The sequence below is a fragment of the Leopardus geoffroyi genome, chromosome A2, assembly GCF_018350155.1.
Source record: "Leopardus geoffroyi isolate Oge1 chromosome A2, O.geoffroyi_Oge1_pat1.0, whole genome shotgun sequence".
NCBI classification, from domain to species: domain Eukaryota; kingdom Metazoa; phylum Chordata; class Mammalia; order Carnivora; family Felidae; genus Leopardus; species Leopardus geoffroyi.
In genome coordinates, this window is record NC_059331.1 from 41,587,132 (window position 1) to 41,600,577 (window position 13,446).

General features: G+C 36.9%; 1 protein-coding gene across 3 annotated transcripts in view; it reads right to left on the bottom strand.

Moving 5' to 3' along the window:
* The window catches only part of CNTN3 (contactin 3), a 348,839-nt gene that overhangs the window by 86,572 nt on the left and 248,821 nt on the right, over positions 1-13,446 (bottom strand). For all 3 annotated transcript variants that reach the window (XM_045493570.1, XM_045493569.1, XM_045493568.1), the window contains exons 7-11: positions 12,200-12,302; positions 11,250-11,434; positions 7,471-7,607; positions 6,377-6,506; positions 3,275-3,425 (exon numbers count right to left, since the gene is read on the bottom strand). In XM_045493570.1, the coding sequence (XP_045349526.1) occupies positions 3,275-3,425; positions 6,377-6,506; positions 7,471-7,607; positions 11,250-11,434; positions 12,200-12,302 (706 nt within the window). The remainder of the gene's footprint in view (positions 1-3,274; positions 3,426-6,376; positions 6,507-7,470; positions 7,608-11,249; positions 11,435-12,199; positions 12,303-13,446) is intronic.

Here is a 13,446-nt window from a genome sequence, read left to right on the forward strand (position 1 = left end):
AACAAACAAAAAAAACGTAATCCCAAATTCTCATTGGATACAGGCCTGCCAAAAGAAAAAAAAAAATCCATATTCCCCAATCTCCCTTGCATTTCAGTTTGGTCAGCTAATTAATTTCTGCCCAATAAGGCATAAAGGAAATAACCGTATGGAACTTCTGAGACGTTCCTAAAAAGAGGAAGAAGTGTACCCTGATTTCTACCTGCCTCCTTCCTGTCACTGGGAGATGACATTGAGGAGCTAAAGCCATGGCAACCATCTTGGTTCAGAATCTGAAGACAGTAAAGCAAGATAAAAGAGGTCTGTGTTTTGGACAACTGTGGATTCCAGATAGTCCCAACTGCCTACCTTGAGAGACATCAACCAGCCAACGAATCACCCAACCAAAAGGCATCTGTCTTTCTTAGTCACTTAGACATCAGATTCAAAGGTGTTACATAATAGATCTAATGGCACCAAGGTAGTAAGGAGCGGAGTCAGAAGTCCCAGATCAGATTCTGGAATTTATACTCTCTTTTCCTGTATTACCCCATTACTCTATAATGTGGGAGTAAATCCCTCTTTGTGTGCCTCTTGCTAAAACTCTTAATCTTCTTATCCTCTTTTGAAATTAAGATTAAAAACCTCTGCCTACTATAGGCACTACTGCGAGGACAAGTGGGTTTATTATTGTGTAAAACATTGAAATCCTTGGGACTTAACTACTATTTAATTTATGTACACAGTTAAAACTATTTAAAACTTTTTTAACACGAAAAGTCAGCAGTTACATGAGAAGACTTAACTTCCAGTACAGACACAATTAACTAATTTGTGCCACAAGCCTTTACTTGTTTCAACTGGTTTACAAAATTAAACTCCAAATCACTAATTAACATCCTATTCCAGAAATCTATTCTGTGAGGCCCAGCATTTAGCTGGATTGTGTTTAATCACTCAGTTCACAATTTTGCCTTGTCATCCTGCTGTGGCTCCTTTTTAATGGAAGTGTCTCCCATTAAATACTGGAGGAATTGCAGATTGTATTATCATACCAACTCACAAAAATACCTTGGTGTCTTGGCAATATAAAAGCAGTTCAACTTGGTTGTCGGCAATAAGACTTTGTAATTAAAAAAAAAAATTAATCCATATTTTTTTGACCTAATGTTTTATTGTTTGTTTTCCCTCATCTCCAAAAGAGTAATTTGGATTCCATGACTTCAAAGGGTGAGATGGCCTCTAAAATTCTGGGCTCCTTATACAAAATGTGACATTGAAAATACTTAGTGGTTATATCTAGAGTCAGGGATTAAAATCTTGGCTTATGTGACTTAAGGCAAATTGTATTATCTAAGTTTTATTTTCCCCATTAGTAAAATGGAGATGATAATATGATCTATACATCACAGAGTTGCAGAGATTTTTAAAAAAGATAATGCACACAGAGCTCTATATTAGTTTCCTCTTGCCTTTTTTTTTTTTTAATTTATTAATTTACTTTTGAGAGAGAGAGCCAGCATGAGCAGGGGAGGAACACAGAGACAGGGAGAGACAGAGAATTCCAAGCAGGCTCCACACTGACCGTGCACAGCCTGATGTGGGGCTCAAACCCATGAACTGCAAAATCATGACTTAAGCCAAAACCAAGAGTTGGACGCTGAACTGACTGAGCCACCCAGGTGCCCTAATTTCCTCTTGCTTCTATAATAAATTACTACAAATTTAGTAATTTGGCTTAAACAGCACAAATTTATTATAATATAGTTCTGGAAGTCAGAGGTCCAGTATGGGTCTTGCTGGGCCAAAATCAAGGTATTATCAGGGCTGCGTTCCTTGGGAAGGTTGAGAATTACTAAACACTCCTTCATGTTGTTGACAGAATTCAGTTTGTTGTGGCTATGGGACTAAGGTCCCTGTTTTCTTACTGGCTGTCAACTGAGGGCTGTTCCCATCTTAGAGAATACGGCAAATTTATTTGCCCATGGCTCCCTTCCACCATCTTCCAAACCAAAAATACCAACTGAAGTCCCTCTGAAGTGTGAAATCTCTCCTGCCTTACGTTTGATTATCATATGTTTCTGACAAACTCTTTTGCCTTCCTCTTCCTCTTACAAGTATTCAGGTGATTACTTTGAACCTACACACATAATCCAGGATAAACTTCAAATTTTAAAGTCATCTGCTTACCAACCTTTATTCTATCTTCAACTTTAATTACCTTTGGTCATCTATGTAACACAATCAAAGGTTTACAGGAAAAGGACACGGACATCTTTGGGGTCAATATTCTACCTATCACAAGCTCTGAGCATAATACCTGGCATGCAGTTCTCAATAAATAATAATAATAGCCAATACTTACACTTACTCACTGACAGGTAACAACCTAAGTGCTGTATAGATATTTATGTATTTCATCTAGCTAACAAGCCTCATAACATACTAATTATCATCTTCATTAAAAACGAGAAAATGAGACACCAAATGGAAAGCTTTACACTCAGGAAGGAAAAGGCTGAATGAAGATTTGAACCCGGGAAGTCAGTCTGCTCTATAACTGATACCTTTAAGTCTCATTCTTCCTCTTCATTATTACAACAGTCAGGAAACCAAGCAAGCCTTTGTCTAAACTAAAACCAGGAATGAGAAGTTATTTCAATACAGGGAAATGGCAATATTGGTATTTATTTGGCATATGCTCTCATTATGTCTTCTCTACTTTGTCCTGGGACATTGGCTCATCTGAGTCTAGGACAGACCTTTCATCATTTTACTTTTGAGTCTTACCAGGTGACTGAGGAGAAAATCCTTGATAAAATAAGGTATTCTATGTAGGAAGAAGCTAGATGATACATCCAACCCTTTTCCAATTTCAAAAATTGATTACTATCTTCATGAAAGTATTACAGACTCGGGGCGCCTGGGTGGCTCGGTCGCTTAAGCGTCCGACTTCGCTCAGGTCCTGATCTCACGGTCTGTGAGTTCAAGCTCCGCGTTGGGCTCTGTGCTGACAGCTCAGAGCCTGGAGCCTGTTTCAGATTCTGTGTCTCTCTCTCTGACCCTCCCCCGTTCATGCTCTGTCTGTCTCTGTCTCAAAAATAAACGTTAAAAAAAATTTTTAAAAATAAAAAAAAGAAAGTATTACAGACTCAAAGTTACCACTGTCTTGGTTCTTCAACACCTCATATTCTACTGAAATGCTGCTGCTTCTCATTTCATACTAAGAATCCACTTTGACATCACTATGGAAAGTAAGAAGAGTACATCACCATTATTTCGGATAATAAAATACCTTTCATTCTCCTGCACGATCACATCTCCTCTCTTCCATGAACGGAGTGCTTTGGGAGAGGCTCTAGGTTTACAATCCAAGCTGACCAGGCTGCCCACTTGCACTTGAAGCAACTTTTTCATTGGAGTCTTTGAAAAATCGGGAGCAGAAGCTGAAAGGGAAGAAAGAGAGAATGAAAATTTACCTTTAATTTAATATTTTAAAATACCTGTAGGTTCAAAGGTTGACTTCATAATGACTTTTATTTATTTTTTAATTTAAATTTTAGTTGGGTTAACGTACAGCCTAATATTGGTTACAACTACTTAAAATTTTTCTTTAAGGTGGATTTATTTTTTAGAGAGAGACAGAGTGTGAGCAGGGGAGGGTCAAAGAGAGAGAGAGAGAGAGAGAGAGAGAGAGAGAATCCAAAGCAGGCTCCAGGGTCTGAGCTGTCAGCACAGAGCCAGGCAAGGGGCTGGAACTCCCAAATTGCAAGGTCATGGCCCGAGGTGAAGTCAGATGCTCAACCAACTGAGTCACCCAGGCACATGGGTTATAACTACATTCAAAGTTTCCTGGCACACAGATGTCAGTACCTGATTTACTTAATTGAGTGGGCACCACTCACAGGATTTCAAAGCTCAAAAAGTAATTCCTATCATTGTATGTTCCTAGAAGTTCTAAATCTTGGGATAATTTTTTATGTAGAAATTTCTAAACTTCACCATTAAGTTTTAAAATAGCTCAATCATGAGCGTATCAAAATGAAAAACATTTATCACAGAAAGTTAGTTCCATGCAGACAACAACAGGCTCATTGTCCCTTGTGATCTCCAAGACCCAGCATGTGGCACAGTGCCTGGCACTTAGGTGCTCAGTAAATGTTTTTAGAAGGAAGGCTGAGTATACTGAATTATTATCGTCTTGCATAAAACTGATCAACATCCATTATAAAATTTTCATATGCTTATGTTTAACTTCTGAGTTGGAGAAATCTATAATCTGCATTATTAATGTTTGAGTATCACATTAAATATGATAACAGGTAGAGAACATTATGTCTGCTGATAACGAACAGAATGTTGATCCCGAAACAACACCTGAACGTTCAAGATACATAACAATGTATCTTTGAATGAAATGATAGGTTAATCAGAAAATCAGTCTTTTATTGCAAATGTAGAAAAAGTTAACTAAACATAGTGCATTTCTCCTAATGTCTAATACTCTGCCTTATAGCAAACCTGAGTGAATATAATTTATTTTTCTCGTAAGTGGAGATCATATAGTGAATCATATTGTGTGATTCTATATAAGAGTGTGGATAAAGAAGATACGTTATCAAGGGGTTGTTGGCCTTAAAAATTAAGATCTTAAAAGGACACTTTTGATTAAAAGTATTTTTCCCATACAAAAGCCTCATATAGCATTTTGGGTAGGAAATCATCCATTTTAAGATGAATAAACTGTCACTCATAAGGCTAATTTAATACAAGAGATAGTAGTGCTTCAACTTAAGACTGTGTACAAATTCTACTCTCTTTTTGTTATAATACCCCACCTTCCCTGTCATGGATAACAGTAGCCAGATTTTCAGCTGATGATCTGCCCTTCCCAGACTTCAGGCCTCCTACTGCAGAAAATGCATTTCTAACCACCAGGCATGAAGGATGAGAGAACTGCTTCCAGTAATGTCAGTGCGGCACCTGACATTTTGGGCTGAATAATTATTTGTTGTGAGAGGCTGTCATGCGCGCTGTAGGATATTTACATTGTAGGATTATTTGTGGGTAGCCTTTCTGGCCTATACTCACAAGATGCCCGTAACACACACTGGTTCCCTTTTCCCCTATGTATCCCCAACACTGTGACAACCAAAAATGTCTCCTGACATTTCCAAAGATTTCCTGGGGGCAAAATCATCCCCAGCTAAGGACTGCTGAGTTAGCAGGTGCTTACAAACTTTGGGCCATATTGGATCGGACCAGCCATGGGTATGTGGCCCAAATCAGGTACACAAGGCCAATGACATGTGGGACTGTGACTTCTATATGAGCAATTCAGAAAGCCATGTATTTTCCACTGTATTGACTGTGCTCTTGGAAACTGAACGTGTTGGGGAACACCATTTAGAGCCTGACGATGGTGATGATGCTTGAGTCCTGCCAGGATCAAATTCTGTTCGGATCCAAATCTATATTTTATTTTTTTTATTTATTTTTTTTAATTTTTTTTTCAACGTTTTATTTATTTTTGGGACAGAGAGAGACAGAGCATGAACGGGGGAGGGGCAGAGAGAGAGGGAGACACAGAATCGGAAACAGGCTCCAGGCTCCGAGCCATCAGCCCAGAGCCTGACGCGGGGCTCGAACTCACGGACCGCGAGATCGTGACCTGGCTGAAGTCGGACGCTTAACCGACTGCGCCACCCAGGCGCCCCCAAATCTATATTTTAATTACATGTAGCGATAAATCTCCCTTCTACTTTCTCTCTTATTTATGTCATAACTATGCTATGCCCTGACAATTTTTTGGCTGATTTTCAGGCATTTGCAACTTACAAAGTGTTTTTCTGGATAACTGCCCTAAACACAATATAACATATAACATTTTCTGTCTTTTCATATACTTAAAGTGCAAGAAGAAAATAATTCAGAATCTCAAATGGTTGAGCCTTTTAAATGAAAACTTCAGTATGCCCAGTGTTTGAGGCTTCTAGCAGGGTTATTCAAACCAAAGGCAACTCCTTTTGGAACAATATATGATTGTTTTGAATTCCAATATTTACTTTTCTGGCCCAGTAACAACAACAGCAACAACAACAAAACGCACCAAATTTTCTTATTCTCTTAAAAGGCATTGCTCCATTTAAAATATTAGAGTTGCATACGGATGTCTTAGGTTGACACTGTTCCTTACTGTTGCCCTACTTCAACCTTTGAGGCTTAGTCCACCTACAGCTGTGGCTTTCCTTTAGAAATCATTAAAATATATTCTCTGGTTAAAACCCCTGAATGATATTATAACAATAGGAATGTAATATGAGAAGTAAGTACTTCTTGTTCTAGCAAAAAGGGAGGGTTTAAGAAAAAAAATATGACAAGAGAAGCTTAGTCTTACCTATAACCTTAAGTTCAGCACTGGAATAGATGAGCCCATGTTTGTTTTCTGCTATGCACTGGAACATGCCAGAATCAGTCACATTTAGGTTTGATATTGTAAGGGCACCATTTTCTATCTGTATTCTCTCCTAGGTGATAACAAAAATGTCTTGCATATAAATGTATACATCATTTGAAAAGAAAAATGAAAACCACTATTATTTCAGTCGTACACAAACCTCCTTCAGTTTTCCTCAGAGGATTGTGCAATCTGACTTGAAATTTTAACTTTTCCTTATTTAAAAATTTGTGACTGATTTAACATAACAGCCACACATTAGTAATACTAATAAACACCCTTCAGTCCAAATGTCTATTGGTAAAATAAATAACAAAGAAAGAGGTACAATATTGCAGCCATTTTATTTTTCCCCGTGGCTAAAGTTGCAGACTTTAAAAAATGTATCATGTTTCCATGCCGTCAACTGGAAAGGTTTTCACCATTTTTTTAATCACACAAATCAAACACATTATAAATTCTGTGCATTAAAAAGAGTTCTGGGAAACACATTTATTAAGGGTTTTTAGGTAGTATGACAGGTTATATATAGAAATTGGAAGGAATATAATTGACATAGTACACAATTTTTTAAAAGAACAAAAATTACATGGCTTAAGAAAGAAAGTGATTGAGAAAATAAGTATGCATGTAAGAAGGTAACCACCTAACAATTATTCCCCAGAGGCCATACCAGGTTGTCAGACAGGGAAAAGCAAATTATATTCCACATTTGATCAAAGTAAGGCCTTCCCTAATTTCAAAAGCAAAAAACAAAAACCAAAAAACAAAACAAAACAAAAGAAACAAACAAAAAAACTATACCATAGTTAGACTAAATTCACAAAATCACCTTTTCCCAATGACATTCAATGTTGAAAATATTTTCTTCTTGGCAGATTGGGTACTTGATTTTATATTTTATCCCCTTTGACACTTCTTAAGGTGCGAATGAATGCTTGCAAACTCGAGTCTACTTTGGCACTAGGTACGAGGAAGGCATTTATTTAATGTCAAATGAAGAGAGTGAGGATTAACCGGGCTCATTACCTTACCTCGAGCACAAGGGCTTCTCCATTTTTCAACCATCGGTAGGAAGGTTTGGGCTTACCACTTGCCCGGCATTCCCAAAAAAGACTGTCCTCCACTGCTATTTCTACATCTCTTATGAGCTGAACCCAATGAGGCTTTGCTGCAATGAAAGAAAAAAAAAATCAGACCACCCAGCAAGTAAAAAATAAATGCTTTACACAAATGGATATAAACACTGTGAGCAACGGATTAATGCGAGCATAGGGGCTAAAATTACATTTAATTCCCTATTTACTAAGTGGATATGGGAAATGTTTCTAGATTTGAGGATGGATGATGCAATCTGTCACTTCCTAAGCCAAACTCATTATGTTTTCTCTGTTTTCGAAATTCTGGGCACTGTATTCTATTTCCTCAGATGGGTTATTAGCAGTAGATAGTAATGCAGGTACACAAAACATACTCCTTTCCAAGTGCATTTGTGAATCATGAGGTCACAATTGATGACAACTTAATACATGAATGACAGCAGATACCAGTCTTAATTATACACTAAGAATTAACATCCGTAGAAGAGAAACTTCTATAGCTGAGGAAAAAAATACGTTCTTCAAATTAGAAATAACTTTTAATTAAATACAAACCGATGAACATCTTATGAACCTCTGTGTGAATTAAAACGAAAGCAGGGAAAGATGGATAAATCGGTTCAATTTGAATCATATGACTTATTATGAAAAAAGAAGGAGCTCGTGCAACCTTAAATTATGTATGCAAATCAGCAGCATCAAATGGATTTATCATTTTCTGTTACATTTTAGAAGATATTTGGAAAATTCTCTCTACAGATGAAAGCAACATACCAGTTAAAACTAAAGCCTCTCAATATACACAATCTATTCAGCCAAGTCTCAGTTTGCATCTTAGACCCAAAACTGGGAGGTGAGATGTCTTACTGGTTTCACATTGCATTATGTATGTGATGTCTACAATGTGATTCACATGTGCATTCTCCATATGGAGAAACAGTGTATCTATTTCTATTTAATTGTAACCATGGGAAGATTTGTCTTTGCATTTGTATCTCATAAAATTGCTTTTTTTTTAATCAAAGAAATTGAAATGAAAATACAGCTATTTAGCTCTTAGTGAAAACATACTGGTCTGCATTTTACCTTATTATTAGTATTAGTATTAGTATTAGCATTAGTATTAGTATTAAATAAATGATTTTTCCCAGTCTGAAGTGTAGTTCAAAATCACTTCACTCTATTTATACTAAAGCATATTTTTCTTCTTTCAGGAATTACAAGCATTTTTTGGGATAAGACCACAAAGAGACTCACACATGAGCCCTTGACTGAGATACAAGTTTCTAGCAAAAAAATTGCACTGGCTTCTCAATACTACTGTTCTTCTTCTCCAAATGGGAGGATAATTTGCTGGACTGAAGCCAGCAGTTGAGATTACAACTGCCATGTTAATGATGATTTCCCCCCTTATTCTATCATATTAAATCCAAATATTCTATCCGGCCATTTTTTACGTGAAATATTAGAGTGGATAACCAGAGAACTTCATGGCACGGATTGAATACACTACTCTTAAGTCAGAAGTGTAGAGTAACTTTCATCAAACACCCCATCTCATTAATTTCTGATATATTTCTCAGGAATATATAATATTACCTACCCAATGGAGTAGAGCAGGATTCTACCTTCTCTAGTCAGTAGAGTGGATGATGTCGGTTGTCTGGTGTGCATCTATTTCCTCCTTTCTTTATTTATAAAATAACCCCCATTTCTCACTGAACTATCCTCTCTTCCATTGCCTCACACTGTCCATAAAATTCAGGAATATCTGACCATATTCCCTGTTCCAAACAGAGGCCCTTAAGTTGTTTTAAGCCAATTCTCCTTGCTAAGGATTGGTTGAGGAATGAACTTTCGGGCAATGAGATTTGAAACCAGATTTGCACAATGTTCTGGAGACAGTAAGGATGAACAAGATTGATGCTGTGGTTACTGCGGGCAGACATTGTGTGACTATACTGGAGAGCAACATGCAGAGAAAGGGAGAAGACAGATAAGAGCAGAAACAAATCATAGAGAAACCGAGCAAGGGCCTGATTATATGGTACATGAACACTAGCTTAGCTTTGGATTTCTTGCCCCATGAGGCATATAATTGTTTATTTAGGTAGGGCTGCTGTTCCAGATAGCTCAAACATTGCTGCTGAAACATTACAACAGTTGTAATATTCGAGTTTTCTTTTTGTTTTAATGTTTATTTATTTATTGTGTGTGTGTGTGTGTGTGAGAGAGAGAGAGAGAGAGAGAGAGAGAGGAAGGGCAGAGAGAGAGAGAGGGAGAGAGTGAATCCCAAGCAGGTTCCCTGCTGTCAGCACAGAGCCCCTTGTGGGAATCAAACTCATGAACCAGGTGATCATGACCTAAGCTGAAATCAAGAGTCAGATGCTCAACTGACTGAGCCACGCAGGTGTTCTGATTTTGTGTTTTCTTGTAATGGTCACCTCTTACCCTGGGTCAGGTAATGGTTTCTCAGAAAGGAGTAAGTAAGCTTCTCCTTTGAAGCTCTCTTCTATGAGAAAAAAGGGCTTGCTGTGAGTGATCTGTACAGCCCCATGGCTTAAGTGTTCATCAACCCACCTTTACATCATCCCACCAGCATGTAGACCTTGACACGTGGGTAACATTAACTTGGTCCTGTGTATTCTAATCTAATCACATAACAAGAGTTACAACACAGAATGACTCAGAATATTAAACCAGGCCTCCATGTTGTTTCTGACAGATCCCAAAATGTTAAAATAGTTGAACAGGTGTCAGTCTACTCAGAGATAATGCAAATTTTTCTGAGGGAGGTCAGAAAAAGCCCTCTAATTTTAATATTTGTCTTTGCAAACATTTTCCTCCCTGAAACATTCATGTGTATAGCCTGTTTCCATTGCCACTTTCTGAGATAAAAAGAATACAATGCAATTTGCCTTTCACACAAGTGGTCAATTCCCACTAGTTTTACCATGTTTCTGATGATTAAATTCAAGTATATATTCATTGAGCATACATCTTTACATAAACTACAGGACATTTTATAAAATCATATATTTATACTTTCTAAATCATGCTTTCATCAAAAAAACCTAATGTATTTTGTAATAAAAAAGATTTGAAAACAAATTTTGGAAAAAAAAAAGATAATTTAATTTTCCTACCAACAGAGTCTAAATTAAGGTAATGCTATAATCCTTTCCTTACCCCAACCAAACAGTATATCAAATAAATGTCATTATGAATTAAAGGCAGCAAACAGCACAGATACATTATTGGAAGGGATAGGAAAACACTGAAGAACTCAAGAGTCTGAGTTCATGTGGTTTGTCAAATGCAGTAATTGCAAGTTTTCACCATCAACAGTTTCTTTCTCCTTAGTGAAGATCAGAAAGAAAGATACAAAATCACATTTTCTTGGGGAGAGGACAGATACAGAGGAGATCGCTCCTTGATATGATTCAATGCATAAAACATTACTCATAGAAAAAAAGGATAATATTTCACTACTGTAGGAATCATTTTAAAATGCAAAAAGAAGACATCACGCTTCTGACTTCACGGCAAAATGTTACTGTTTTTAACTCCTCCTATGAGAAATATTTATCGCCATTTAACAAAATGCAGGACAGAACAAGTGGACATTGGGATTCTGCCATAATTTCCCACCGCCCAACAACATTTGGTAGAACAAAAGCTAAAAATCCAATTAGCCCAAAGTAGAAGCTCACCATAGTAAGTGAGACGCCCTCTGGCGACATTTCTTCCTCGTGAATTCTCAGCAACGCATTCATAGGAACCGGTATCTTCCTGTTGGAAGTTGGGGATTTCAAGCACACCATTGAATTTCCTCAGTTTAATTTTACTGGAAAAGGGCAGTCCATCACTTCTCCTCCAATTAATCTGAGGTACAGGACTAAGAAGAAAATTGTCAAGTTATTTGCTATTTTATTCTTATTTAATTTTTTTTTTTTTTAATGTTTGTTATTGAGAGACAGAGAGAGAGATAGAGCATGAGCAGGGGAGGGGCAGAGAGAGGAGGAGACACAGAAACCCAAGGAGGCTCCAGGCTCTGAGCTGTCAGCACAGAGCCCGACGCGGGGCTCCAACTCACAAACCGTGAGATCATGACCTGAGCGGAAGTCAGATGCTTAACCAACTGAGCCACCCAGGCGCCCCATTATTTGCTACTTTAAACAGATGTCTGGATGCGTGTTAGGCTTGACAAATAAAGCTTTTGTTAGGATGGAGCAAAAAGGCACCCGTTTTCAAATGCAGAACATCTCCAATTGTTAATCACATATACCTGATACAAGGCTTAACCTCAGTTGCTATTTTAATAAAATAAATTCTGCATTTTCTTGAGTTAAATCATGATTTAGAGAAAAAGCTGAACACATATCCATTGTATTAAAATACAACAAATGAACAAGCAAAAGAAAAATAACATCAATCTAGTTCATGAAATTAGGCAGGCATAGTCATTGTCTGCAAATTGCCTTTATGGTTTCAGCCTAAATTATATATGTGCATTCTCCTTATATTTTATTTTTCCTTTGCTTCTAAATGAAAGAAAATTTTAGAAAATAAATAAGGAAAAGAAGAGTCTGTCAAAAACTATCTTGATCTCTTTCAGAAAACTAATACTTCAGCACCCTGTAGTAAATGTTATAAAACTTACTTTCCAAGAGCAAAACATTCCAATTTCACAGTTGCACCTTTAGCCACTGGAAGAGTTTCTGGAAACTGCACTTCTATTTTTGGTTCATATTCACCCATCACACCTGTAAATCCACCATATAAAGTTAATAGTTTCAATGTTTCCTGTGGAACTGTCCCATTTTTCTTAAATAAAACTTTCTTTTTATCCATTTTGAACCAGTTTCTCTAATGATTTAAATTACTCACTAGCCATTCATTAGGAACTTTTAAAAGCAGAGCTAAGTGGGCCAAACATACAACATTATTAAACATCAGGGACCTTGGATTCCATGATTCATAAATTACCGTTTACAGAGTGGTTCCGAGAAAGCCATTATGCTTTTTACCTTGTATAAAATGGGAGGCTTTTTTATTCTGTATTTAATCTAGACATTTCTGGTCAAACTGAAATATACAATGTATTATGACTTCTTGAAATATCCTAAGGAGCAAAAATTATGGGAGGGAATTTACTTAATGGTACCCTGGTAGCAAAGAAACCAATCTTAAACTTCTTAAATGGCACCCTGGAGACAAGAAACAGTAACTTCATAAATGAGAAAGGTCAAATTCAATTATAACTGACTGGAAAGAAATGTTTAGGTAATATGTGGTCATGACATTGTGCTGTATCAGATATGGTTTTGTGTAAGTGGGGCAGTTACACAGGGTTACAAATCTGATTCCTCTAAAGCTCATGTGTTCCCTTGAAACAGCCATGAAGGGGTAGAGAAAACACATTTATTTTCTTTTCAGCTTTACTAAGGTATGATTAGCAGAGATTATATATATTTAGGCTGCATGTACAACCTGATATTTTTTACTATCTACAATGTGATGATTTAATATACATATACATTGTTAAATGATTATCTCAAATCAAGTTAATCTAGCACCTCACACAGATACCATTTTTAATTTCTTAATATTCTGTGGGGACAACACCTCAGGTCTACTCTTGTAGCAGATTTCAAGAATACAATACAGTATTATTAACTATCATCACTATGCTGCTGGCGGCAGGGAAACGGGGAGAGTTTCATCAAAGAGAATGGACTTTTAGTTACAAAATGAATATGTTTTGGGAATCTAGTGCATATTTTTTTAAAAATTAAGAGATGCTTTATATACTATAAAAATACATCCAGAGCTTAAAGAAGCTCACGGTGGCCAAAATCAGGACAGGTGACTTCATGACAATGTAACCTGAACCTAGGCTGAGAAAAA